A 26,618-nucleotide genomic window follows, 5' to 3' on the forward strand; every position below is an offset into this window, starting at 1 on the left:
AGTTTTTATCACGCAGTCTCTGTCCTTTACTCCTCCGTAATTAACAATGAGGATTAGCAGAAAGCCTAGGCTCCACTCGCCATTTAAACCACTCCCCTCCTGAACGCCACACTGAGAAAGTTTGTAAACAATTAAGGACGAAAAGCCGTCCGCAAAACCCCCCAGCCAGCTGTAGCGTTCTCCGTCCCAGTGTAGCAGAAAAGTTCCTTTCCTTTCTCTCTAGTCCATTAAGAAATCTCGCTGTTACATTGCCTCCGACTCTTTATACTTTGTGTCCGAGGTCTTTCCTCCACACTCACTTAGCGGCAAACTTCTTACTCTTACTTCCTGTCTGCCAGCCTTTTGTTATACTCTATTTTCACCTTACCGCCAGTGGTGAATTCCTCCTCCTTTCGCCATATATCTGGTCTCCGCTGGGTTCTTATCTTATAGTTCCTTTGGTCTTAGCTCCTTTATTTTTCAGTATTTTCCATTTGTTTCCCACTGCTTCCTCCGCAGTGTTTGGCAGCTATTTCCCAGCTTTTCCGCTGTTGTTGGAGGTCCGCCGCTTTCCCTCGGAGCCTGAGGCTTCACAATATGGAGTCTGTTGCTACCCCTTCACGCTGCGGCTCCAGCCTTGTTAAACGCCGGCAACACAGGCGAGCACACGCAGCAACGCTGGGTACCTCGTCCCCCAGGATATTCCTCCTGCGGTTTCGGGGTTCACGGAGCCTTCGTGTCCCCTCTAGACCTCCGTATTGTTCAAGACCCCCCCCCCCGGAGGGTTGCCTCGTGCTCCTTTCCGCGGCCGCGGCGTCCCGGAAGTCCTGCCCTGTCTCGTTTTCAGATGGACCGCTTCCGCTCGTTAGCACCCGACGCACAGCCGCTTCCTCAGCCGTTCCCGGAACATCTGTGGAGTCTTGGGGACCAGAGTCTTGGGAACCAGAAGTGATTCAGGGAGTATTAGCCTCATTGGCGCCCTCCACTTTAAGATCTTATAAGAGAGCTTGGTCAGATTTCTTAAAATTCCGCGTTAAAACCTGCGCCGCCAGAAGTAACGCCCCTCCCGTCAAGTCAGAGGTTTTATCCTACTTAGTATACTTGAGACGCTTGGGCCGCGCCCCTAAAACCCTCAACTTACAGGCTTCGGCAATATCATTCTTTTGCAAGGTGGTATTTTCCTCTGATCCATGTGCCGATTTTGTCATACGGAAGACCTTAGAGGGCTTGCGTAGGCTGCAGCCCCCAAGTTGCGATATGAGGAGGCCAATATCATTTGACATCCTTTTCCAAATTCATAAAAAGTTGAGAACGGTCTGCTGGTCGAAGTATGAGGCGCGCTTATTCTCAGCGGCATACTCCATCGCCTTTTTCGGTGCTATGCACATTGGTGAGGTGGTATATGAAGAGGGTCAGCTTAAGAACTACCGCCCCAAGTTAAAAACTACCGCCCCAAATTAAGAACTACCGCCCCATATCATTACTTAATGTGGATTACAAAATCTTTGCAGATATTTTGGCCAAAAGATTTAAAAAAGTGTTGATGGAAGAGATTCATAAGGACCAAGCAGGCTTTCTTCCGGGTAGACACTTGTCTGACAATTTGAGGAATATAATTAACATTTTGGAAAAACTAGAAGTGAATATTAATACTAAGGCAGTTTTGATATTTGTGGACGCGGAGAAAGCTTTTGACAATATTTCTTGGAGTTTTATGAAGAAGAACTTACAGGGGATGGGGGTGGGTGAAGGATTTGGAAATGGTATAAGTGCAATTTGCTCTGAACAAAAGGCCAAATTAATTGTTAACAATGAGGTGACGGAGGAATTTAAGATAGAAAAAGGAACACGACAAGGTTGCCCAATTTCCCCATTGCTTTTTATATCAGTCCTGGAGGTTTTGTTGAATATTATTAGAAGGGACCAGTTGGTTAAAGGTATACAAGTCGGAGCTAAACAGTATAAATTGAGAGCATTTGCAGACGATTTAGTATTGACATTACAGAATGGGGTGGCGCCATCTGCAATGGCGGACTCCCTCTGAACTGGAGGGACAAGCTCCGCGCGAAACGGGTCCTTTCCGCTACGGCGAAGCGGGGACCCTTCAAAAATCACAGGCGGATGAAGCCTGTGACCGTGGGACTCGGCGGGCACCCTTATCGCCCCCCTCAACCCGCAAAGGAACCCACTAACGGGCTCTGAAGCGATGAGGGGGAAGTGGCGCGGTGCTGTGAGTCAACTGCTCTTTCCGTGGAGCGAAGCCGCATAGCCGTTGCCGGAGAGCGCTGCCTTCTTCTTGGGACAATTTGGCTTTTAAAAATAATCACCCGTGAGTACTTAAACTTTGAACAACTGGTTATGGGCCCAGCTGCTGAGTGGATGACTGCATATTTTTGGACTCTGAGAAAGGTTTGAAAACTCCTTCTCCTGTTAGCGTAGTTCTGTGGGTAGAATGGTTGACCGGGTTCCTGAAGCTGAGAAGGCTCTGGTCTTCGCACAGCTAACAGATGAGAACTATAGTTTATGGTCTTTTCGGGTGGAGGCGCTTTTGACCTCTAGAGAAGTATGGACCTATGTAACTGATGACCCTCCTGACCCTGTGACTAATGCTTGGTCGAAAGGAGATGCAAAAGCCAGGGCGATAATTAATTTGGCAGTCAGCGACCAGCAAGTAGTCTATATAAGAAATAAGAAAACTGCCAAAGAAATGTGGGACAGTCTTGCAGCAGTGCATGTTAGAAAAGAGTCAGCATCTGCATTGACGTTTTTCAAGCAGCTGTACCAGACGAAGTTGCAGCCTGATGGTGATTTGGCAGCACACTTGAGACATCTGGAGGCAATACGCGGTGAATTAATTCGAAGGGACATGGACATACCTGATATTCAGTATGTTTTTATCATTCTATGTTCCCTTAATGAGGACTTTGATGGTATAGCTAGCCAGATATCTGCCGTTCCACCAGCACAATTAACTGTGGAAGGGGTAACGGCAAGATTAATGGGCGAGTTGGATAGAAGGGAGGCTTGTGCCATAAGCACTCCTATTTCCAGAAGTAATGAGGAACGCCATATGCAAACTTGTGGTGATACGACTGCATTTAAAGCTGCCAAGCGTTGTTGGTTCTGCAATAAGCAAGGACATTTTGCAAAGGACTGCAGAGCCAAAAGAAAGCAAAATACTCCCAAGTCTGGTTAAGGGCATTTGCAGATGACCTAGTATTGACCTTGCAACAGCCAGATACTAGTACTAAAAGAGTATTAGAACTAATTGAGATATTTGGTCATGTAGCAGGATTTAAACTGAACAAACAGAAAACGAAAGTGTTGCAGAAAAATCTAACATTGGCTGAAAAAGAGAAGTTTCAGAGTGAAACAGGTTTAGTGATAACGAAAAAAGTGAAGTACCTGGGGGTAAACTTAACATCTAAGAATGTGAACTTATGTAAGGACAACTATGACAAATGTTGGACAGAAGTAAAGAAAGATCTAGAAATATGGTCAAGGTTGAGACTTTCCTTGTTAGGCCGAATTGGTGTCATCAAGATGAATGTATTGCCTAGAATGTTGTTTTTATTCCAGACGTTGCAGATCTTGGACAAGATGGACTGTTTCAAGAAGTGGCAGAAAGACATATCTAAATTTGTCTGGCAGGGCAAAAAGCCCAGAATAAAATTTAAGATTTTAACTGACGCAAAAGATAGAGGGGGGTTTGCCCTGCCGGACTTAAGACTCTACTATGAATCGGCAGCTTTTTGCTGGTTGAAACATTGGCTGCTTCTTGAGAATACAGACATTTTGGATCTGGAAGGGTTTGATAATAGATTTGGTTGGCATGCATATATATGGTATGACAAGGTAAAATTGCACAAAGGTTTTAAAAACCATATTGTTAGGAAAGCATTATACAATGTTTGGATGCGGTATAAAGATTTATTGGAAAGTAAAACTCCCAGGTGGTTGTCACCAATGGAAGCTAAAGAGGTGAAAAAACTTAATATGGAGTCTAAATGGCCAAAATACTGTGAAATTTTAGAACAAGATGGTGAAAAAGTTAAATTACAGAGTTATGAGAAATTAAAGTCCAAGGTACGAGACTGGTTGCATTACCTTCAGATAAATGAGATATTTAAACAGGACAGGAAAATAGGCTTCCAGATGGAGAGGTCAAAATTAGAAACAGAACTGTTAGAACCCAATACTAAGAACTTGTCTAGAATGTATAATCTGCTGTTGAAATGGAATACACAGGATGAAACGGTGAAATCAGCTATGATTAAATGGGCACAAGATATTGGTCATGACATTATGTTTGCTGACTGGGAACAGTTATGGACCACCGGTGTTAAGTTTACGGCATGTAATGCCTTAAGAGAAAACATAATGAAAATGATTTATAGGTGGTACATGACCCCAGTCAAGCTTGCAAAAATTTACCATTCGCCCAATAATAAATGCTGGAAATGTAATGAGACTGAAGGTACTTTTTATCACCTTTGGTGGACCTGCCCGAGGATTAAAGCCTTTTGGGAAATGATCTATAATGAAATCAAGAAAGTCCTTAAGTGGACTTTCCCTAAGAAACCTGAGGCTTTTCTCTTGGGCATGGTTGGCCAATTGGTGTCAAGGAAGGATAGGACGTTTTTCATGTATGCCACTACAGCAGCAAGAATTCTTCTGGCAAAGTATTGGAAGACACAAGAACTACCCACTCTGGAAGAATGGCAGACGAAGGTGATTGACTATATGGGACTGGCAGAGATGACCGGCAGAATCCGTGACCAGGGGAAAGAGACAGTGGAAGAAGACTGGAAGAAATTTAAAATATATCTTAAAAATTGCTGTAAAATTGAGGAGTGTTAAGATGTTAAGGAACTAAGAAATAGAGAATTGCAGCTGTAATCAATAAGTTAAAGAAAAAAGAATCTAATGAAAGTGATTTAAATAATTAATTAATTGGAGGAGTTGCTGAAGAAATGTAAAACAAGGATGCAGAAAAGGGGAGGTATGGGGAAGTCCGGGAAGTAAGGTGTATGAAAATAAGATTATGAAATTATACATGTTTATATGTCTGTATGTTTTTGTTTTGTGTATTGTTTGTTTTTATTATGTGTTTGGAAAATCAATAAAAATTTATTATATATAAAAAAAAATACTCCCAAGTCTGTTTCTGTTCGTCAGTCACGGTCGTCAGCCCAGCAGCTGACATCATACCGTAAAGACAGAAACGAGCCGCGAGCTTTTCATGCTCGGACTACAGGTCGTAAAAGAATTAAAGGTGCCAAGTGGAATTCTTTTATTGTGGACTCAGGTGCATCCCAGCACATTTGCAACGATCGAAGCTTGTTTATTTCTTTCGAAGAGGAAATTGGTAATGTACATTTAGCCAATTCACAAGTCTTGCAGTTGCTTGGCAGGGGTACTGTTAAACCTGACTCTAAACATTACAATAGCGAACTGCATTTACTGCCCGTCAGTGGACAATTTATTGTCAGTAAGGTGCTTTGCTCGTCAAGGCATAACTGTGCGTTTCTTAAATTCAATGTGTGTTTTTTGAGGGGAACAAACGTCTATTGTATGCCCGGGACTCCAATGGTTTCTATAGACTGTATTTTCGCACCTACTCACAATTGCCTATAAACTGCAGAGCAGCACAGTCAAGCCAGGGGTTGAGGAATGTAAGGCCTCATTCCGGGTGTGTCCATGAGGCACACAGAATTCTGGGACACCTGAATTTTGCTGATGTAATTAAGACAAAGAATATTGTTAATGGCCTCAACTTAAAACCATGTAAATTCTTTATGCAATGTCTATCCTGTTGCAAGAATAAGATTAAGGTTGCACGCAAGGGTAGGTGCTCAGATAGGAAAGTAACTGAGCCATTTGAGCGTGTACATTGTGATTTAGTTGGGCCACTCCCACCATCATTAGGAGGTTCTAAGTACTGGCTCACTCTGATAGACCAGTATAGTAGATATTGTTGGACTTATGCAATAGCTGAGAAGTCCCAAGCATTTGAGAAGTACAAAGTTTTTTGCAACTGGGTAAAAACACACTTTAACAAACCAATTAAGAACCTGTTTTCTGACCGGGGCGGGGAATTTGTTTCTGAGGATTTTGAGAATTTCCTGGAAGCGCAGGGGACTACTCATGAGTTATCTTGCCCCCGAAGTCCCTGGGAAAATGGGCTTGTTGAAGTTGTGCAGCGTGACCTACAGGCAGGGGTTAAAACTTATCTGCACGATGCTAACCTGCCCAAAGACTTTTGGGCTGAAGAGCTTAATGCATTTTGTTATGTTAGAAATCACAGTTATCATTCTGGTTTAGATGTCACCCCCTATGAGAAGCTGTTTAAAAAACGCCCTAATCTGAAATACCTACGCATTTGGGGTTCAGATGTAATTATGCATTATCCCGCTAAGCAGAAATTGGGTGAACGTAGTGTCCAGGGAACATTAATGGGCTACCAGCAGGGGGCGTACAGAATTTACATACCAGCATCTGGCAAATTTCATATTACCAGAAGCATGATACAAACTGTAAATTGGAATGGAGTTGCTGTCTTCCAAGATACTGATGGTATAGATAATACTGAGGAAGAAGAGGAAGCAGCAGCAGCAGCAGCAGGAAATGGTACTTCTGAATTAATGGAAGAAGACAAAAAGTCTGTTGAATCTGATTTGTTTGATGATTTAAAGTCACAGGCACCCGAGGGGAGGTTAGATTCTCTTGATTTTTCTGACCGTGAGCTTAGCCAACAGGCATCTCTTCAGTCTGACAGTGATGATTTACAACCTAAAACTAGTAATTTACTTAGTTCCATTAAGTCTGAGGAGTCTGACTCTCCTTCCGGACTGAGACATTCAGATAGAAAGAGGCAGAAGCCACAACGATTTGCAGATGAACATTTTAATACTGTGTATGCCAATAAGGCGGTTTTTGAGCCAAAAAGCTACAATGATGTTCAGAAATTACCTAAGCAACAAGCTGTAAATTGGTATAAAGCTATGAACTCAGAGATAGTTTCTTTAAAAGAGCATAACACTTGGTCTCTTGTACCACAAACCCCAGATATGAGAGTTATTGATTCAAAATGGGTTTATAGAGTTAAAAAGAATGACAAAAGTGAAGTTGTAAGGTACAAGGCTAGATAGTTGCTAGGGTTTTCAACAAATTCCAGGTGAAGATTATGTTTTGTGTTATTCACTAAGTGTAAAATATGAAACAGTTAAGCTTTTGTTAAAAGATGCATCACAATGTGGAAAAGCCCACTATGCAATGTTTCTCTGCTCTTAAGAGAGTGGCAATGTACCTTAAACATACCAAACATTATAGGTTGCTGTTTACATCAAGTATTGACAAAGGTTTTGAAATTTTCTGCGATGCATCTCATGCAGGGGAACAAAATAATTGCAGGGGTGTGTCTGGTATGGTGTTTTGTTATAACGGTTGTCCATTTGAATGGAAGTCCCAGACACAAACCATGGTGTTTTGTTATAAGAAGAAGAAGAAGAGTTTGGATTTGATATCCCGCCTTTCACTCCCTTTTAAGGAGTCTCAAAGCGGCTAACATTCTCCTTTCCCTTCCTCCCCCACAACAAACACTCTGTGAGGTGAGTGGGGCTGAGAGACTTCAAAGAAGTGTGACTGGCCCAAGGTCACCCAGCAGCTGCATGTGGAGGAGCGGAGACGCGAACCCGGTTCCCCAGATTACGAGACTACCGCTCTTAACCACTACACCACACTGGCTCTCTCTTATAACGGTTGTCCATTTGATTGGAAGTCCCAGACACAATCCATTATTTGTCTCTCCACAACAGAGAGTGAATTATGTGCATGCGTTCAGGCCACTCGTGATGTAGAATGGTATCTGCAAGTATTTGCAGACCTACAGATGCAAGTAACACTACCAGTAAAAGTTCACCTTGATTCCCAGAGCGGACTTGCTATCCTGTGTTCAGAGACCAATACGCAGCACACTAGAGTCTTAAGGTTACGTTTACAGTTTGTAAAGAAACTAATTGCTGACGAAATGATTGTATTTGAATATGTTCCAGGTGACAATCAAATTGTGGACATTTTTACTAAAGCACTTCCAAAGGTTACAGATGAAAGACATGTACAAAGTATGCTTTATGTTTTTGTTCCACAATGATGAACCGCAGGGGAAATGTTGAATGGTTTCTTTAAATGTAAAGGTTCATCATTGTTCCACCCGATGTGTATGTCTTTAAGGGGGCAGAGCAAGGGCCAGAGCAAGATAACGAGACCCAGCTTTACATCTGTGAAACATAGCAGGTGCTGCTGAGTTGTATTTGATTAAGGTGTGTCAGCATTTGGGTGTAGTATATAAGGAGCAGCACCTAGCTCTCCCATTATCCTTGGGGATGGGTTGGTGGTTGGGTCTGGTTTGTTGATGTATTTAGTGTAAATGGAGTTTTTGTTTTTCTTATTAAAACCTTCTTTAAGTACTTTTTGAGTCCCTTTTTAATGCATGGTCTCCCCAGCAAGCTCTCTGCAGCGCTACCAAACTGCAAAAAGCCAACAAAACTTTGAACAATTGGACTTTAAATAAGGAATTGGGAACAGAAAAGAATCGGTCTTTAAAATTTACTTCAATTTGGTACTGAAACGGGAAGGTCTAAACAGGAAGTCAGCCTTCCGTTTCTTTGTAGACTGAACAAAGCAAAGACAAAGTAAACTAGAGCCTTGAAAATCACTATTAAAGGACTGGATTTCATCATCTAAAATAGTTGAACCCCCCCCCCCCTGCGGTAGCAGGAGGAGAAGGGGGAGCTTTTCTTTGGACTGTTTAAACCTGCAGAAGTAAGCTTAAAGTAAAGTAACTTTCCACCGTCCTGACCCTGGAGCGGGTGTCAGGACTGACGTTTGAAGCTCATTGACCAGAGACAGAAGTCTTTTGACAGATAGCTAAAAGAAGAGAAACATTGTGATTCCACTGTTTCCTTTCGCATTTTAAAGGAACAAATATTGACAAAGTATCTCAAAAAAAAAGAAACTTTGTGGTTGGATTTGCAATAGAAGTTTTCCCCCTAGAGGGAGACTGTGAAATTGTAACTATTTCCAGGGAGTTTCCAGCCGCTACAGATTATAATCGTGGGAATTGACTGGTGACCTTGAAGGACAATGTATTCAGAAGTGCTGTTGTGTGCTTTTTACAAAACAAATGCCCTGCTGGAAGAATTACATGAGAGAACGAATTTGATGATTGACTTGGTTGGAAATCTTAAGCAGGCAGTGGGAAATTTGGAACAGGCAGTGGGAAAAGGTATGGAGCCTACCCAGGAATCAAACCAGGAGTCTGCCCTGACAGAACAGACGAAAGAAGAGGACGCTGCTGAATCTTGGGAGCCAGAGATGGAGCCAGAGATGGAGGAAGTTGCGGCCCTGCAGGAACATGAGCTTTTGGACTTGACAATTGATCTTCGAAAAAATCAGACTTGGAAAGATAAAGTTTGGACTGGTTTGGAAATGGGGGGGTTGGATTGACCCCCCTGAGCAGGGATCTATGGACTTTCCGAGTCTGGCAATGGGCCGTGAGAGGCTTGGAGTTATGGGGGCTCCCAATTTTGGAGGGACTTTGAAACATGTTTTTAAATACTACATGGAGTTCAGCCTGGACTGTGGAAAAGGGGCTGATTTGTTGAAAAGGGACAAAAACATTATTAAGTTGGAGTTCACACGAGTGAAAGGAGAATATGAAGAAAAATCGTGGAAGGGACATGGAAGAGACTTAAGGGCCTCGGATATAAGGTTACCAGGTTAATGTGCTAGTTCAATGAGATAAAATGGACTGACAAAACCCGGGACCAGGAGGAAGGGACGCTGGATGAAGATTGGATTGTTTTATTTCCTTTATTTTGCTATTAGGATTGTTTTATATAATTGATGAATGTTAGAAGGATGTTTGAAAGGAAATTGCTTGGCTTTAGTAAAAATGTTTAAAGGATTAGGTAAGAATACAATGGTTATGAGAAGTTAGTAAAAATAAGATTTAAGTTTTGAATTTTAAGGGGTTTTTTTATAAGATAATGATGAAAATAGATTAAGGTAATGTAATGAAAGATTAGGATAAATAAAGTGGGAAAGGATTTGCTGAATTAACAAATTGAATTGGAATACAAAAAAGGGAGGGGTGAGGAAGTCCGGGAAACAAGCAAATGAAAGTTAAGTAAATGAAGATGGAATTGTTTTTAACTATTTTTATTTTGTATTTTTTATTTTGTATTTTTCTTTTTTCTTTTTATATTTTGTAATATTTTGAAAATCTCAATAAATATCTATGGGGAAAAAAATAGTATTGACATTACAGGAGCCAGTATCTAGTACTAAAAGAGTTTTGGAACAGATTAAAGATTTCGGTCAGGTTGCAGGATTTCAACTGAATAAATTAAAAACAAAGGTTTTAGAGAAAAATTTAACAGCGATTGAAAGAGAGAGGTTTCAGAATGAGACTGGTTTAACAGTGGTTAAGAAAGTGAAATATCTGGGGATTAATATGACAGCTAAAAATGGGAACTTATTTAAAAACAATTATGAAAAATGCTGGTCGGAAGTGAAAAAAGATTTAGAAATTTGGTCAAATTTGAAGCTTTCACTGCTAGGCCGTATTGCTGCGATAAAGATGAATGTATTGCCAAGAATGTTATTTCTGTTTCAAACATTGCAAATTCTGGATAAAATGGATTGTTTCAAGAAGTGGCAGAGAGATATTTCTAGATTTGTCTGGCAGGGCAAGAAGCCCAGAATAAAATTTAAAATATTAACGGATGCAAAGGAAAGAGGTGGATTTGCCCTGCCAGACCTTAAACTTTATTATGAATCAGCAGCGTTCTGCTGGTTGAGAGAATGGCTACTTCTTGAAAATACAGACATCTTGGATTTGGAAGGTTTTAATAATGTATTTGGATGGCATGCATATGTGTGGTATGACAAGGTCAAAGCACATAAAGCATTTAAAAACCATATTGTCAGGAAAGCATTGTTTAATGTCTGGATAAGATATAAGGACTTGTTTGAAAATAAAACCCCAAGGTGGTTGTCACCGATGGAAGTGAAGGCCAATATGGAGGCCAAATGGCCGAAATATTGGGAAATTTTGGAACAAGTGGGAGACAAACTGAAATTGCAGAGTTATGAAAAACTAAAAAACAAAGTGCGAGATTGGCTTCATTATTATCAAATAATGGAGGCATACAACTTGGACAAAAAAATTGGATTCCAGGTGGAAAAATCAAAATTGGAAACAGAATTGTTAGATTCCAAAACTAAGACTTTGTCAAGGATGTTGAAATGGAATACTCAGGATGAAACAGTGAAATCTGTTATGATTAAATGGGCACAGGATGTTGGACATAACATTATGATGGCTGACTGGGAACAGTTATGGACTACAGGTATGAAGTTTACGGCATGTAATGCCTTAAGAGAGAATATTATGAAAATGATATACAGGTGGTACATGACACCAGTCAAGCTTGCAAAAATCTATCATTTGCCCGATAATAAATGTTGGAAATGTAAAGAAACTGAAGGTACATTCTTTCACCTTTGGTGGACGTGCCCAAGGATTAAGGCTTTCTGGGAGATGATATATAATGAAATGAAAAAGGTATTTAAATATACTGTAGTAAACCGTTACCCCGCCCACGCTACCCTTCCATCACCCGACTCTGCTCTCCGGCCAGTCCAGGTTTCTTGAGTAGGTTGGCGAGGGGGTTACTTTTCACAAACACAGGCCGAAATCACACCGGTAGGGCTGCCACCACTCCCTTTAGTTCAGGGGAACCCAAAGACACAATCAGGGAGACGAGTGTGTCCAATTAACCTGGCAATTCCCCCCCTCTACAAGCTGAATCCCCAGACTTGCAGACAGAAATTCTTACGGTAGAGCGTAACTAAGCGGAAGGCTTGGATTTAGCTATTCCCTCGGAAAAGGCACAAATACCAACAGGCTCTAATATAAAAGTTTATTTTAAAAGAATAACTGAAAACATGTTGAAAATCAACAGGCACGTCTTAGAAGTCTTACAAACATAAAAATAACAACGTTGTACATTATAACTAGCTGTTACATACCTACAAAGAAACACAGATAAGATAGTGAGAGTCCTTTCAAGCTGTTGCGTAATGGAGCTGTTTGAGGATTTCCATTTCAAAAGGACGTAACGACGGCTATCGATGAAAGTTACAGCCGGGCATCTTTGCAAGTTGCAACGCAATGGCAGAGAGCGAAGGCAAAGAGCAATTCACAAACAATTCCTTGATCCTTTTATTTACAATTCTGACTCTGCGTCGTAACTTTTGGCCAATCAAGAGTCTTAATTGGATTAGCCCACTCTTTTGCAGCTGGGTCAGTTTTAGGTTTGAACCCTTAATCAAAGAATCTTCCTCCCACCTGTGGAAATTAACCAGATCCCCAATTCTCAGCAATTTGAAAACAAACAACCTCCGGGAAGAAGGAAGAGATTCACACCACCAGCCCAGGTGTCAAACCTTCCATTAATCAAGGACCCCTTTCCTCCTATAAACCTCTCATGGCAAGGAGCCAAAAAGTCTGGGTTTTAAAGATACACAGCTCCCTTTCCCAGGGTCCCCGCGGCCCGACAAAGTACCCACAAGGCCACATTCTTTTACTTGACCAAGGAATGATTTTTCTAAATATGTCTACATTACTACACCCTCCCCTCTAGAATGAAATAACAGGGTAAAGTCCCGTAATTTCATTCAAACTATTTACACTGAGGTAGATTTCCTGGTCCAGGGGGTTCTAGCAGCTTTTAAACATACATAACTAGCAGCACCCCCCTAATCCAATATTTTCACAGTTTCAAGACAATGAATTCTCATCAGAGGATACAGGTAATACATATCTCACACTTCATGGAACAGATTGGTGCATTCTAGACAGGGTATCAGCAACCACATTTTCTTTTCCAGCAATATGAGTGACTTTAAACTGGAAATCTTGCAGGGCCATGCTCCATCTAGCCAGTTTCTGGTTAGAGTTTTTTCCTCTTTCCAACCAACACAGTGGGGAGTGATCAGTTTGAACTTCAAAGATATTACCCCACAGATAAGGACGCAATTTGGTCAGAGCCCAGACCAAAGCAAAACACTCTTTCTCGATGGTGGAATAATTTTGTTCCCGGGTTATCAATTTCTTACTGAGATATACCACAGGACGCCAATTGCCTTGTTCATCTTCTTGAAGCAAAACGGCCCCCAGCCCAGTCTGACTGGCATCAGTTTGTACTTTAAACGGCCGTCTCTGATCTGGGGCCAACATGACTTGATTGCTCATCAAAGCGTGTTTTAGCAAATCAAAAGCCCTTTGACACTCCTCAGTCCATTCTACCTTAACTGGCAAGGATTTCTTGCAAAGGTTGGTGAGAGGAGCCGCCAGGGTTGAGAAGTGGTTGATAAAACGCCTGTAATAGTTTACCAACCCTATAAAGGACTGCACATCTTTTTTCACCACAGGGCGGGGCCACTCCTGAACACATTGCACCTTAGCCTCCAAAGTTTTGATGTTTCCTGACCCCACTCTGAATCCCAAATACACCACCTCTCCTTGAGCAAACTGGCATTTAGACATTTTTACGATCAGGTTTGGATCTTGCAAATGGGCCAAGACACTCTGCACATGCTTAAGGCGTTTTGGCCACAAGTCAGAAAAAATCAACTTAAGCTCCTCCAATCCCTCCCATTTTCCTCTAAACATACCCAACAGATTTTGAACACAGGGATTGGGCAAAATGAAACTCCAAGCAAACCTGAAACCATTTTTGCTCTTAACATCATCATCCTGTTTCCTAGGACTGAAATTCTGTAAAAGACCCACCAAATTCACTTTCTTCTTGACACCAACATTTGCATTACAAAACATCTTTTGAAACACAATAAACACATCAGCAGGGTCTTTAAAGTCCTTGAGCTGCGGGCAAAAAGGTTCTTGGTTAGCCACAACAGAAATAAACTCAGTCTCACAAGGTGGAGTTTCCGCAGCCTCCCGGCAACCTAGGAGAGAATGATCAAAAAACTCAAAACTTCTTACAGCTGCTTGACTGGGTTGAGTTGACCCCCCTCCTTCTGCTTGCCTCTCAGCGTTTGGCTGACAGGAAACACTTGCATAGTTCACAGTTTGTGTTACTAGGGGGTTTGCTGCAAGCGGCTGTGTTGGAACTGCAGATTTCAAAACATTTTCCCCCAAAAGAGAATTTTCACTAACTTGGGGTTCAAGACCTGGATCAAAAGGTTCCCCCATACAACCCTTGGAGATAAACAAATCAGCAGTTGCAGGTTGGGGAATTAAAGTTCCACAACCAGGATTACTCTTCTGGAAGTCAGACTGATTCCATGGAGACAAAACTGAGTCCTTTGGTAAAGTCACAGAACCAGAGTCCATACTTTGAAAAGAAGGCACAACAACTCGATGAACCCTGGGGATTACGTCAGACGCTGAGCAGGGCTCATTAACACAAGGAGTGGCAATTCGTATCAAGCCAACCCTCCTCCCAATCAATTTCTCAGGTGTCACAATCTCAACAGTCTCAGCAGTTTTGGGAGTTATAGTATCAGGCGCCAAACTTCCACCCTCCCTATCCGGGACAAGGTTCTCCAAAACGTTTGCTTTCGAAGGGACACTTTGTAACTTATTGGGCAGATTATCATGGTCAATGCTCACCTTCTGACCCAAATCTCCCAGTTCAACAGAGGCATCAAAGTTCTTTTTGGGATCCACATCCAAAATTGGTACCTCTCCCTCCCCTCCAGGTTTTCGATCCAACCCTGTCTCAGGCTCAACAGCATCTGTCCCTGCCTGACTTGGGGTGGGGGGGGGGTTACTATAGTTACCGGATTCCCCTTAGTTTGTTGTTGCAAGTAAACTTGAAACCCAAGATCGTTCCCAACCAAGACGGGGCTTCTGCAAACCTGTGGGTCATGAACAATCACCAAATGGTCCCCGCTATAGCCTTTGTATTTAAGGGGGACTATTGCTGTTGGCTGAAAAATTTCTTCTACCCCGTACGGACTAATTTTCAGGGGCTTTGCCTGCATCTGGCAAGGCAAGACCAGATCTCTAGACACACTTGTAATATCTGAGCCAGTGTCCTGATACGATTCCACAACAGTTTTATTGACTTCAATAGGGGCAGAAAACTCCAACTTCGCCCAGTTCACATGGGGGGTTTTAAAATTACTCCCCGCACTCACCGGACCCACATTAACAGCAGTTACTGGGACAGCAGGTGTTTCAACTTTAGGTGTTGCCCCACCCTCCTCCTTCAGAGCCAAACTCTGCTCCACTCCGGATTTTAGCTGCTCCTCCTCCCAATCTTCCTCCGGCCGCTGTATCATCCGAACAGCGGGAGTGGACGTGAGGATGGGCGGTTTTTTATTTCCGAGCTGGGGACAAGCTGCTTTCACGTGTCCCGGCTTTTTGCACAAAAAACACAGTCCCGATGTAGGAGATAGTCTAGAACGCTCTCCCCCTGTCGCAGCAAAATCTTTAGCAGGTGTAGGAAACCCACGACTAGGTTCTTTGATGGGGGGGGGGTGGATTTTCCAGACCCAATCATAGGTCTATTCGCATTGTTCCCCCCTTTAGCAGTCCGTTGGGCGCGATTAACCCAGAAAGACTCAGCCAGAGTAGTGGCTTCCTCCAAAGTTCGTGGCTTTTGGTCGGCAACCAAGCTAGCAATTTCAGGGGACAACGACCGCATCAGTTGCTCAATCAACAGGAGCTGCTTGATCTCCTTCGCATCCCGAGCCCCCTCGGCTGCAAGCCACAGTTCAAAATTCTGAGCCATCTTTGCAGAAAATACGGCTATGTTGTCAGTGAGCCCACCTTTCTCCACTTTCCGAAAGGCTTTTCTATATTGCTCAGGATGTAAGCCCAGCCGTCGCATAACTAATTTTTTAAATTTCTCATAATTATTCAAATCATCTTGGGGAAGGTGTCCCATCAGTTCTGACAAATCCCCACAGACCAGGGAGCGCAAAACCACCATATAAAGTTCCGGAGCGACTCCCATGTCTTTGCAGGTCACTTCAAAAAGATTTAGGTAACACAGTACATCAGTAGGGGGTTGATATTTTTGGAACACCCTCCAATTGAGGTTATTTAAAGTCAGTCCTGGAGGGGACGGTTGTTGTTGGTTTCCCCCCCGCACTGGGACAGGTTCATACCTTGGAGCTCTGCTGGGCGGCATCCACCCATCCGGGCGTTGTTCCGCCGCCGCGTATTCACGTTGAGGTCTTTGAAAAAACTCCTCTTCCTCCGCTACGTACCGGCGTACTGGCACGCGCACTTGTTGAGCACTGACGGGCGAGTAGACCTTTCCCGGGCAAAGCGAAGGCTGTCCCACCTTCCTGCGCACATCTGGCCCATACATATCTCGGCTGTACTGCGGTGCCATCTGAATAGCTTGGCCCACTTTTGGACATTTCTCCCGAGAACGGAATCCACCGTCCACTGGATCACGTGTCCACTCCACATCAAGTCCCTCCGAGAAATCCATCTCTTTAGACTCTGTGTAAACAGGAAAATTTTCCCTAGGACGTGCAGCAGCTGCCTCTGCGTGCACCTCCTCACGAGGGGTTAGGGTTGGGTACTCTGACGCAGCCCTCCCTCCTTCCACACGGCAGGTCTCTTGCTGACCCTTCCGGACCGTCTCCGGGATGCTGGCATCCACCAACTCTTCCTGGGACCCATCGGAAAACCAGGACACGGATTTTTCACTAGGACTTGGAGTCCTCATGAGGTTGGTTTCCACCGGCAGGGAACTAGCTTCTCCCACTTCCCCCCATTGATCAATAGTTCTCATAGATTGTTGTACAGTTGCTAAAGAGTCCTCCATCCTAACTATCTCTGTCCAAAATAACAAACCGTTTGTAAGCCACAAAGATACGTGCCAAAATTTTTAAAACGTTACAGTGCTTTTCCGCAGGGAAGTTCTATATCCCACCGCTGCCACCATGTAGTAAACCGTTACCCCGCCCACGCTACCCTTCCATCACCCGACTCTGCTCTCCGGCCAGTCCAGGTTTCTTGAGTAGGTTGGCGAGGGGGTTACTTTTCACAAACACAGGCCGAAATCACACCGGTAGGGCTGCCACCACTCCCTTTAGTTCAGGGGAACCCAAAGACACAATCAGGGAGACGAGTGTGTCCAATTAACCTGGCAATTCCCCCCCTCTACAAGCTGAATCCCCAGACTTGCAGACAGAAATTCTTACGGTAGAGCGTAACTAAGCGGAAGGCTTGGATTTAGCTATTCCCTCGGAAAAGGCACAAATACCAACAGGCTCTAATATAAAAGTTTATTTTAAAAGAATAACTGAAAACATGTTGAAAATCAACAGGCACGTCTTAGAAGTCTTACAAACATAAAAATAACAACGTTGTACATTATAACTAGCTGTTACATACCTACAAAGAAACACAGATAAGATAGTGAGAGTCCTTTCAAGCTGTTGCGTAATGGAGCTGTTTGAGGATTTCCATTTCAAAAGGACGTAACGACGGCTATCGATGAAAGTTACAGCCGGGCATCTTTGCAAGTTGCAACGCAATGGCAGAGAGCGAAGGCAAAGAGCAATTCACAAACAATTCCTTGATCCTTTTATTTACAATTCTGACTCTGCGTCGTAACTTTTGGCCAATCAAGAGTCTTAATTGGATTAGCCCACTCTTTTGCAGCTGGGTCAGTTTTAGGTTTGAACCCTTAATCAAAGAATCTTCCTCCCACCTGTGGAAATTAACCAGATCCCCAATTCTCAGCAATTTGAAAACAAACAACCTCCGGGAAGAAGGAAGAGATTCACACCACCAGCCCAGGTGTCAAACCTTCCATTAATCAAGGACCCCTTTCCTCCTATAAACCTCTCATGGCAAGGAGCCAAAAAGTCTGGGTTTTAAAGATACACAGCTCCCTTTCCCAGGGTCCCCGCGGCCCGACAAAGTACCCACAAGGCCACATTCTTTTACTTGACCAAGGAATGATTTTTCTAAATATGTCTACATTACTACATATACCTTTCTGAAGAAACCAGAGGCCTTTCTCCTGGGCATGGTCGGCCAATTGGTGTCAAAGAAGGATAGAACTTTCTTTATGTACGCTACAACAGCAGCAAGAATACTTACCGCAAAGTGTTGGAAGACACAAGATCTACCCACTCTGGAAGAATGGCAGATGAAGGTGATGGACTATATGGAACTGGCGGAAATGACCGGCAGAATCCGAGACCAGGGAGAAGAGTCGGTGGAAGAAGATTGGAAAAAGTTTAAAGTCTACTTACAGAAATACTATAAAATTAATGAATGTTAGAATGATGTTGGATAAGAAGTTAAGTGGTTTTTAGCTATAATGCTATAAGGAATATGAAAAAATGGATTATTAACAGGTAAAAATTTAATGTTATAATATTTTAAGATTAAAGACTAGGATAAACAAAGAGGGAAAGGATTTGCTGAACTAACAAATTGAACTGGAATACAAAAAAGGGAGGTGTGAGGAGGTCCGGGGAAAAAACAAATGAAAGATAAGTAATGGAAAGATGGAATTGTTTTTAACTATTTTTATTTTGTATTTTTCTTTTTTCTTTTTTCATTTTGTAATACTTTGAAAATCTTAATAAATATGTTTTAAAAAAAAATAGAAGAAGAGGGTCAGCGCGGTTCCTCCCGCGCTTTGCTTTTAAGTGATGTTACGCTTTCACGGGAGGATCTGGTTTTGCGGATACTCAACTCCAAAACAGATCAGTACGGGAGGGGGGCTCTGGTCCGGCTCCTGGCTACCGGTAAACCAGGCCCATGTCCAGTTAAGGACACCAGGCGCTTCTTATTTTTGAGGGCTAATTCGGCAGGGCCACTATTGATCCATGCGGATGGCTTACCCCTGACGCGTCACCAGTTCACTCGTGTCATGCGCTTAGCACTGGCAGCATGCGGCCTCCCCCCCGCAGATTTCGCGGCGCACTCTTTCAGGATAGGAGCGGCCACCACAGCAATGCACCTGGGCCTTACTGCTGAGAGGATTAAGGACTTAGGCAGCTGGAAATCGGATGCTTATAAACGCTATGTTAGGAAAAATTTATGACGGTTCTTTATGACGGTTCAACTGGGGTTGACTGACCATGGCCTGTCCTTTCAATTTCTTACAGGAGATATGGGGGTGCGCGTCTGGATAATCGGGCACAGCATTGTGCATTGGGCCAGGGTCCGCGCCATCAACTCCGGTCTCGGGCCGCACCTTGGCTTACCGTCCGGCATCACTATATCCTGGGTCTCTCGGAGGGGAATGCGCTGGGCCGAGATGCTGCCCGCAATTAAGACCAGAGCAGCAGCGGAGGGCCCCCCAGATGCTTTACTGATACAATTGGGAGAGAATGACCTGGCTTACAGAAAGGCAGTTGATTTGCAGTGGCACATATTTAGTGACTTTGAGGAGCTTAAGGCCTCTTACCCGAATGTCACAATTATTTGGGCCTCGTTGATGGAGAGGCGGGTCTGGAGAGATTGCAGGTGTCCGATAGCCATGAATAGGGCTAGGAAAGCCTTGGATCCGGCGGTGGTGCGTAGAGTGGCAGCCCTGGGTGGAAGGTCATTGGACACCCGGGCATACGTTTCAACTGTGAGGCCCTCTTTCGTGTGACGCAGCTGTTTCCTAGTTCTGCTGGATCTCTCAGCGGCGTTTGATACCATCGACCATAGCATCCTTCTGGACCGTCTTGAGGGGCTGGGAGCTGGGGGCACTGTTATACAGTGGTTCCGCTCCTTCCTCCTGGGCCGTGTTCAGAAAGTGGTGGTGGGGGATGAGTGTTCAGACCCCTGGGCTCTCACTTGTGGGGTGCCTCAGGGTTCTGTCCTCTCCCCCATGCTTTTCAACATTTACATGCAGCCGCTGGGAGAGATCATCAGGAGGTTTGGGCTGGGTGTTCATCAGTATGCGGATGATACCCAGCTCTACCTCTCCTTTAAATCAGAACCAGTGAAGGCGGTGAAGGTCCTGTGTGAGTGTCTGGAGGCGGTTGGAGGATGGATGGCGGCTAACAGATTGAGGTTGAATCCTGACAAGACAGAAGTAGTGTTTTTGGGGGACAGGAGGCGGGCAGGTGTGGAGGATTCCCTGGTCCTGAATGGGGTAACTGTGCCCCTGAAGGACCAGGTGCGCAGCCTGGGAGTCATTTTGGACTCACAGCTGTCCATGGAGGCACAGGTCAAATCCGTGTCCAGGGCAGCTGTTTACCAGCTCCATCTGGTACGTAGGCTGAGACCCTATCTGCCTGCGGACTGTCTCGCCAGAGTGGTACATGCTCTGGTTATCTCCCGCTTGGACTACTGCAATGCACTCTACGTGGGGCTACCTTTGAAGGTGACTCGGAAACTACAACTAATCCAGAATGCGGCAGCTAGACTGGTGACTGGGAGCGGCCGCCGAGACCATATAACACCGGTCTTGAAAGACTTGCATTGGCTCCCAGTACGTTTCCGAGCACAATTCAAAGTGTTGGTGCTGACCTTTAAAGCCCTAAACGGCCTCGGTCCAGTATACCTGAAGGAGCGTCTCCACCCCCATCATTCTGCCCGGACGCTGAGGTCCAGCGCCGAGGGCCTTCTGGCGGTTCCCTCATTGCGAGAAGCAAAGCTACAGGGAACCAGGCAGAGGGCCTTCTCGGTAGTGGCGCCCACCCTGTGGAACGCCCTTCCAGCAGATGTCAAAGTGATAAATAACTACCTGACATTCAAGAGACATCTTAAGGCAGCCCTGTTCAGGGAAGTTTTTAACATGTGATATTTTATTGTATTTTTGGTTTTTATGGAAGCCGCGCAGAGTGGCTGGGGAGGCCCAGCCAGATGGGCGGGGTATAAATAATAAATTATTATTATTATTATTATTATTATTATTATTATTATTATTATATGCTGGAAATGATATTTGGCTGATGGATATAGCAAAGGGGATAATAAATTGGTTTCAGGCATGATATATTGGCGGCGAGCGATTGCTCGTGTGGCGGTAGGCATTGGTAGGAAGGGGTTAAGAGGATGTGGGGGGGGAGGAACGCCATCACCTCCCCCCAGTGAGCGAAGGGTAGTCTGTTAAAGGACTCCGGGGGGCGTGGCCCTGTCCGAAGCCTATGGAGGTGTGGGCCAAAGGCACGCCCCAGAGCGGTGACCCGGGGGAGCTCCTAGTCGACGTGCCTCGGCAGGAGACTCCCCCGATATAGTGTTAACCCTTCCCTGTGTCTCCAGCAAATGGGCTGGAGCCGGATAGTCGATAGCACCAATGCCTAAGCCAATGCCTCTCATTCCTGAATTCAATAAAGTTGTGGCCTAATTCGTCCATTTAACCTTAAATTATGGTGTCTCGTGTCTTTATTTTCCTGGTGGGGGGCGGGAACTCGCCACGCAACAAACCCACTACAAAATTGCTCTTTCCCTCACACTTCCAGGTCCCTCCAGCTGGGCTTTTTGAGTGTGATGGGTTTTTCTCACTCCAGAGCAGTTTGTCTTTAAGCTGAAGGTCAGCAGGAAAGCAAGGGAGACTAAAGTTGCACTCTTGGTTTCCTGGAAGAAGATCAAAAGACTCCCCTGGACTAGAAGAGACATCTCATTAATGCCAAAGAACTTTGGATATCTGCTTGGGAGGTTTCTGATGCAGTATTAATTTAACAAGGAGCCAGGAGTGAAACCGAAAGTAGACTGACCAGCTAGCTGAATCCAATTATATTGCTATGGGGGGGGGGGGGAGGGGAAACCTCTAACATTTTACTTTTCGATACTTGTACTTCCAGGGTGAATTGAATGGGTGGAGGAGGGGGGGTTGAAGGAGAGTCAGAAAGAAGAGCTAACTTGTCCGTGGCTGGGGGCGCAATCTGGACGGTTCTGCCGGGGCTCAAGATCACCTAACTACTGCTCTGCGCCTCTGGACCAGGGGTGGATGGTGCTCATTGGGACTGGGAGGGTGGAAGGCAAGGAGGCCAACAGTAGGTGGCACCAGAGCCAAGGAGTGGCAGAGCAAATGCGTTCTGTATCTGAGATGGAGTGGGAAGGGGCTGTCGGCCACCGCAGCCATCCCCTGTCTGCCCTCATGGAGCGGCCAGAATCCACTGGGCAAATGCTCATCTTGCCAGAGTCTGGGTCTTCTGCTGTTGCTCTCTCAGAAACCGTGCCTAGGTGGGATGTTTCATTTTTCGCAGCTGCTTCATCCCTGAGGAAGCTGGAGGTGACGCAACTCCTGCATCTCTGAAGTGGGAAGGTTTGGAGGTATTTCAATTTCCATCCTTCTTCCTTGGCTCCCTGGACAGAAGGCATCTTTACATTTTGAGCGCATTTCACAGGCCAGGAGCCAAGCACCCCTTCCTGAGGGGGAAAAGAGGCCCAGAAAAGATGAGCCCTTCCCAGCCCAAAGGCGTTCCCCTGAGATTCAGCTTCCGGGCTATGGCTAACCAGGTTAGGAGCAGGAATATTGGGAGCGGGAAGGAACTGATGTCATCTGCCAGAGCAGCTGGCTAATTGAAGGGAATGAGGTGATAACAAGGCTTTCAAATCTGAACTCTTGTTTGCGGCTGATTAGCATAGAGGGAGGTGGAGAACAAGGGCAATCGGAAGCAGACTCTGGGTTGTTTGTTCCTTCTCTTTGTTCGGGTTCCTACGTCACACCAGCAGTTTAAATGGCAACACTCCTTTGCAAGATTGTCCGCCTTTTTAATTGCTGTTATGGAAAATCAATAAAATGATAAGTTGCCCCTGCCCAAGGGTTGCATGACATCTGGCTGAAGACTTTTTGTGCTAAAACTTGAAGCTATGCTGGGGGTGTGGGGGTGTGGGTGTGGGTGGGTGTGTCCGTCCGTCCATGTGGCCGCTGTGTATTCAACATTCCAGGCATCTCCCAGCACATGTGTGTGGGGATTCAAGACTAACTCTTATGCTTTTCTTCCTTAGACCAGCTTGACGTTGAAAAAGAGGTTCTCTGGGTTGAGGAACACATGCCATTTCACAGCGAAGCAGAACACGGGCCGAATGGTCACTCTGCCATTGCATTTAGTGAAGTCAGACTGGCTTTGCAAAGGAGCTTGCCCCTGAAGCCAGTTGGTTGCCTGCCTCTGGCTGGCTGGCGGCTTGGCATCACCAAGACACAAAGAGACAGCCCCATGCAACCTCACACCCAAAGATTTCTGCCCATGCTTCAGACATGCAGCCCTAAGAGCAGCTCAGACTCCCACTCTAGGCCCCTCTGCCCCAGTCTTCCTCCTGATGTAGGCTACAGGATCTGGGAAGTCTGATCCAGCTTTGAGGTGTGGTTCCATATGGCCCTTAGTACTGTTGTGTTTTTGCCAGAGAGCCACGTGGTAAGGAAGATCTCCAAGTATGCTTCCTAGGGACTCCACTTTAATCCTCAGATGTGCCCACAAAGGCATGATCCAGCACCCTCATGCCACAGCTGCCTCTGGAGTGACCCTCCTTCCGGTAAGAGCTGAGTGCCTGGTTGTTTGTGTAGGGCGGAGGCTAGGAATCTTGTGGGCTCCCAGATATTGCCAGATCCAATGGCCTTCTGCCTCAGCCAGCATGGCCGACGGTCAGGGGTGATGGAATCCAACAACATCTAGAGGGCCACACAATTCCCCATCCCTGGTCTAGTGAATTTGAGGTTCTTGTTTTCTCTCCCTCTGCCCCCTTTTGCCTGGAAAAGCACTTTGGCAGATTCCTTTGGAGGATTTGGGTGTGATAAGATTTCCTTTGGAGGATTTGGGTGTTTCTGATTTTTTTGTGTCATTTTTGCCAATTCTATGTACAGTGGTGCCTCGCAAGACGAAATTAATTCGTTCCGCAAGTCTCTTCGTCTTGCGAGTTTTTCGTCTTGCGATGCACGGTTTCCCATAGGAATGCATTGAAAATCAATTAATGCGTTCCTAGGGAAACCGCCTTCAGACCAGGTCCGGGGACAGTCTGTCCCCCGACCTCTTCTGAAGGCTGGGGGGGGGGGGACAAGGGCTTTTCTTCCCACCCCCAGCATTTTAAAAAACCCCGGGACAGCGGAGGACTTCTCCGCTGTCCGGGGCAATCTTAAAATGCTGGCGGGCGGCATTTTAAAATCGCCCGGGACAGCGGAGGACTTCTCCGCTGTCCGGGGCGATTTAAAAGCCCCTGGGAAGGCAGGCAGGGGGGACAAAGATTTTCACCCCCCGCCCGCCTTCAGAAGAGGTCCTGGACCTCTTCTGAAGGCGGGCGGGGGTTAAAGTCTTTGCTCCCCCGAGACTTCCGGTGGAGCGCGTCCTCGTAGCGAGAAGGGATTTGGCTGAGAGCGAAAATCCCGTCCTACAAAGGGAGGTAAAGGGGGTGCCGAAGGGCGGAAAGCACCCCAGATACACCTCAGGAGGGTGTCCGGAGGTACAGGGGGCCAGCAGAGACCGGTTGCGGCTCGCCTCGCCGTCAGGTAACCTCCAAAAGAGGCGAAGAGAGCGGCGGTGTCGAGCGGCAGGTCAAGGGCAGCCATATCTACCCTCCCAAGTAGTGGAAAGCCCCGGTCTCGCCGAGGGTCAGCGCTCCGTTCTCAAGCACAGGAAACCGGGGAGCAAACTAAATATGAGGGGTACAACGTTTCTTGGAACAGAGAAACCCGGTGGAAAATAAACTGTTTATAGAGTTCAGCCTTTATCCGGAATCAGCGAACACGCAGGAGAGTATCAGAGCGCGGAAAAGAAAGTGAGTTCCCCTAGTGACTGCTTTGTTTCCCTGAAAAGACTCTTTTATTAAAGTATTTGGATACCTATTAAAAATATAGGACTGTTTAAAACAGGGAACAGAGGGTAAAGCTTCTACATTGGAACCGCTTAATGAACCGAGGGGGAAGGAGGAGAAGGAGTTTTTTCTCTGTACTGAATAAGATCAGTAAAGTGAGAGCGGAAGAGAAAGTGCTGACGACATTAGGAGAAACGGAAGCGCTGTAGCGACTAATTAACAAAGACTACTTACTTTTGTAGTATGGATCAGCCTGGTTTATAACTCTCTTCTGCTCACTCATCTCTTTGCTGATATCTCAACTCCGAGTTGGAGAGATTTTTGACTTCTGATGGCTACTTAACGAATGGAAAACAGACTTTCTTCCCCTGCAGTTAGACTCTCCAGACTGCTCCTGGAGAGAGACTGATTTTGGTGCAGAGTAGCATAAGAGGGAGCCACCTGGTGGACAGAGTATATTATTACGATTTGGATTTCCTTTTTCTTTTTCTTCTGTATATTTCTTCTGCTTTACATATGCTTTTGGTCTTCTTCCAATTCAAGCTTCAGGGTTTACTAAGGTGTGAACTTCCATTCTCCAATTGTAATTTACAAGAATCGTCTAAGATCCTTCTAAAAGCACCTTCCCTACTGCTTTTGTGAGAACTTAAGAATCCGAAGCTATTCCCAAAAAGGTTTACTGCAAAAGGAATTGAGTTGATCCACGGGGATTGTTAAAGGACTGCCAAAATACTCTGGGCTGGGGCCATAAGGGCCAAACGGGTATTGCTCAACGGCTATTAGAAATTAAGATCTTATACTTACTGTGTAATTGTTGTACCTAAGTAATAACTAAATAATTAAGAATGTCAAATACGGGAAAAAGACCAGAAGGGGGAACACCAGTGGATAGAAAGGGATCCAAACAGGAAGCAGACTTTAGAGCAGATATTTTAAGAATGTTTGCGGAGATCAAACAAAGTGAGAAAAATCTAGAGCTTAAATTAGAACAAGTAGATAATAGAATTGGGAAAATGGACAAAAAGATTGATGAAACAGTTAATGAATTGAAGGGCCAACTGAAAGAGGCATTTAGGAGGACACAAGCAGTGGAGGAAGGTCTGAAAAAGACAAGATTAGAAATGAAAGATGTGAGACGTGAGGAGGATAAGATAAAAGCCAAGATTTTGGAGCTGAACAAGAACCAAGAGGAAATGAAAGACTTAATTGCTATGAATGAATTAAGACAGAGGGAAGTCAACTTAAGACTAAGAGCGGTGCCAGAACTACAAGGTGAAAATATAAAAGTGAAATTAATAACAGAATTAGCCCGCTGGTTGGAGATTTCAACAGAAGAGATGGCAAACGCAGTACAATCTGCATTTAGACTGAAAGCCAAATCAGCCAGGAATAAAAAATTTGTAGGAGATTGTTTAGTTATATTCAAAGAAAGGGAAATGAGGAATAAGATTCTCCAAAAAAATAGAGAGAAAAGGCTGAATATTGGTGGAAATTACGTAATAATTTTTAAAGACATCCCAGTTAGGCTGTTAAAACGCAGAGATCCATATAAAGAACTGGTACAGACTCTGAAGAGGAATAACATTGAGTTCAAATGGGAGTTCCCTGAAGGAATCTCCTTTACTTATAGGAGTAAGAGGCAAAAATTGATAAGTCCAGAAGAAACTGGTAAATTTTTAAGAAAATACAAAGAATTGAAATTACAAAAAGAAGAAGATAAAAGTGAGGAGGCAGAAGGAAGGGAAGACCTAGAAGAGGAAACAGAGAGGACAGAGGGAGAGGGAGAGGAAGAGGAGGAGGGGGAAGTGGAAAGAGTTTAAAGAGAGGTAGCAGTCTTTTGCATAGGCAACCACCATGGTGTTAAAAATTTGGA

General features: G+C 44.7%; 1 protein-coding gene across 1 annotated transcript; it reads left to right on the forward strand.

The window, feature by feature from the left end:
• Positions 1-576: 576 nt before the first annotated feature.
• LOC144326407 (integrase/recombinase xerD homolog) lies at positions 577-19,100 on the forward strand. The gene is made up of 2 exons (XM_077922976.1): positions 577-1,390; positions 18,664-19,100. The coding sequence occupies exons 1-2, from the start codon at positions 577-579 to the stop codon at positions 19,098-19,100; spliced, it is 1,251 nt and encodes a 416-aa protein (XP_077779102.1).
• The last annotated feature ends 7,518 nt before the right edge of the window (positions 19,101-26,618 follow it).

The sequence above is a fragment of the Podarcis muralis genome, chromosome W (assembly GCF_964188315.1).
Source record: "Podarcis muralis chromosome W, rPodMur119.hap1.1, whole genome shotgun sequence".
NCBI lineage: Eukaryota > Metazoa > Chordata > Lepidosauria > Squamata > Lacertidae > Podarcis > Podarcis muralis.

Bases quoted from the DNA above. Each gene is read 5' to 3' on its own strand.
- LOC144326407 (XM_077922976.1), top strand. From the start codon at position 577: ATGGAGTCTGTTGCTACCCCTTCACGCTGCGGCTCCAGCCTTGTTAAA. The intron at 1,391-18,663 runs GTCAGCTTAAGA...AAAAAATAGAAG, and splicing joins TGAGGTGGTATATGAAGAGG to AAGAGGGTCAGCGCGGTTCC.